The following is a 2,051-nucleotide window of genomic DNA, read 5'->3' as shown; positions in this document are numbered from 1 at the left end:
TATATGTATATATATATATATCTATATATATATGTATATATATATATATATATATATATATATATATATATATATATATGTATGTATGTATGTATATATGTATGTATGTATGTATATATATGTGTATATATATATATATATATGAACTCGTTCCCAGCTTTTATGATTTCTCTTGTGCAGTCGACCAGGGGAACCCTAACAGATGGACAGACCGCATCTTCCACTGGGACAACCATCAAAATCCCTTTGGTTTTGCCATTTGGCAAAACGAAAACTGTGCTCTCCACTGTGTAACTGAGCGAACCCAGGCAGACTGTCAATTTTACCGAGCGGGTTGTGGGAAAAGAAACGACTCAGGATACAACTATACGGCGACATAACTAAAGCTTTATTACTTATTTCCACCCCCCCGTTTTATGTTGCAGCGCCGAACGTCTCCATTATCCCTGACTATTTCCAGACTGTGTCGTTGACAGATCACACGTCTTGTACTTCTCTTATTCCCTGCTTCCCTGGCCAGATGTTGTTTGCGCTCATAAGGTCATGACGTTGAAATAACGATGCAGGTCCCGAGGGGGCGGGGGGGGGGCGCCATCAGCCTCCTGCAGCTGTATGGGCTGCAGTCCGATGCTCCACTCTCTCTGTCAGCTGTCCTGGATGTCGATGATGGTGATGTTGATGTGGATTGGGGGTGATGGTCACTTCAGAGACGCTGATGTTAGAATGCTCGGTGTTGCACGTTCAGTTTGACTCATAAAACACAGAAATGAAGAAAAAAGAAAAAAAAAGAGCCAAAGGTTTTGCACTGTAGATAAGTAAACAGGACCACCGCCAACCACTGTTTCTCCGAGTTGGCCACGGTTTATCAATAAGAATTCAGTGTTACAGAGTTAGAGGCGGCAGGAAGCGAGGGGACGGGGTCTGACTGGGAGAGAGAAACGCATCATTTCGTCGAGAGAGAGAGAGAGAGAGAGAGAGAGAGAGAGACAGGAAGGGGGTGAGGGTGGAGGGTGCGCGCATGTCCAGTGCCTCCATGCAGACTGTGCTCCCAGCTCGCCAATCATTCCAGCGACTTTCCCCACTCTTTCTGCCTCTCCTCTCCCTGCTCTTCTTCACATGTGCACCGGGCGCGCAGCTCTCTCCTGAGCGGACACTGCGGGGGGAACAGCCATGGAATAGGAATACTGCTGGACAGAACGGGGGAAATAAATTTCTCATTTTCCCTTCTTTCTTCTCTCCCCCACCCCCCCGGCCCCCCCGTGTGCCCCCTTGCACAGATTCTCCGCTCCTTTTCGCATTTCCCCCACCGACTTCTGTCTCTCTCGATGTCTCTCAACAGTTTCTGAACGGATTGAAGGAAAGTGGGGGAGAAAAAAAAAATGAGGATGATTATTCTGTCTTGGCACTTTCTGGGATTTTTTTCTGCCCTGTGGGGCTTGGCGGCGGGGGCTTTCCCCAGCTCAGTGCAGATAGGTGAGTTGGAGGCTTTTTACGCACGGACACTCTGACAGATCTGACACACCGCACTGAATATTAGTGGATTACGACAGGCGTCCGTCACCGGGGGAGAGAGCAGAGAGCGGCAGAATAGGCACAAATAAATGTTCGACTCACTTAAGAAGTCAGTCCGTGTATGCACAGACACAAGTCATCTTCTCACTCCTCCATGGCTCATGTTTGGTGCCCACAGCGTTTCATACATCTACCGTCCTCTTTTCGGGTGCTGAACTCAGCACCTCATGTTCTGTTAGATGTAACATGAGGTTTTTAAGCTCAGTTTTGGCTTAGACTTTTCTCTCTACCCTGTCTAGATACTGCAGTGGTCTCTCTCTCTCTCTCTCTTCCTCCCTCCCTAGCTCTTTCTCCCTCTCTCTCCCCCTTTCTCTATCTCCCTGTCAGTCTCTGTCACAGAGGAAAGGTATTTGTTTAAACGGCTTCATGCATAAAGTTAACCTAATCCAACACCTGGTACATGATTGTTTTACTGGGAGCCAACAGACGTCAATCTCTTTTCTGTCTCCCTCCCTCTCTCCCTCTCTCCCTCCCTCTCT

General features: G+C 47.6%; 1 protein-coding gene across 5 annotated transcripts in view; it reads left to right on the top strand.

The window, feature by feature from the left end:
* Positions 1-1,301: 1,301 nt before the first annotated feature.
* Positions 1,302-2,051, top strand: part of gria4a (glutamate receptor, ionotropic, AMPA 4a) — a 99,620-nt gene continuing 98,870 nt past the window's right edge. For 2 of the 5 annotated variants that reach the window (XM_025054939.1, XM_017032062.2), the window contains exon 1: positions 1,302-1,473. In XM_025054939.1, the coding sequence (XP_024910707.1) occupies positions 1,380-1,473 (94 nt within the window). In that variant the 5' untranslated portion in view covers positions 1,302-1,379. The remainder of the gene's footprint in view (positions 1,474-2,051) is intronic. The other 3 variants (XM_017032058.2, XM_017032064.2, XM_017032059.2) reach the window with 2 other exon arrangements.

This window comes from Cynoglossus semilaevis, chromosome 4, assembly GCF_000523025.1.
Source record: "Cynoglossus semilaevis isolate Cse_v1.0 chromosome 4, Cse_v1.0, whole genome shotgun sequence".
Classification (NCBI taxonomy): Eukaryota; Metazoa; Chordata; class Actinopteri; order Pleuronectiformes; family Cynoglossidae; genus Cynoglossus; species Cynoglossus semilaevis.
Note: the sequence above shows the minus strand (reverse complement) of the source record. Positions and strands in the feature narration are given on the sequence as shown.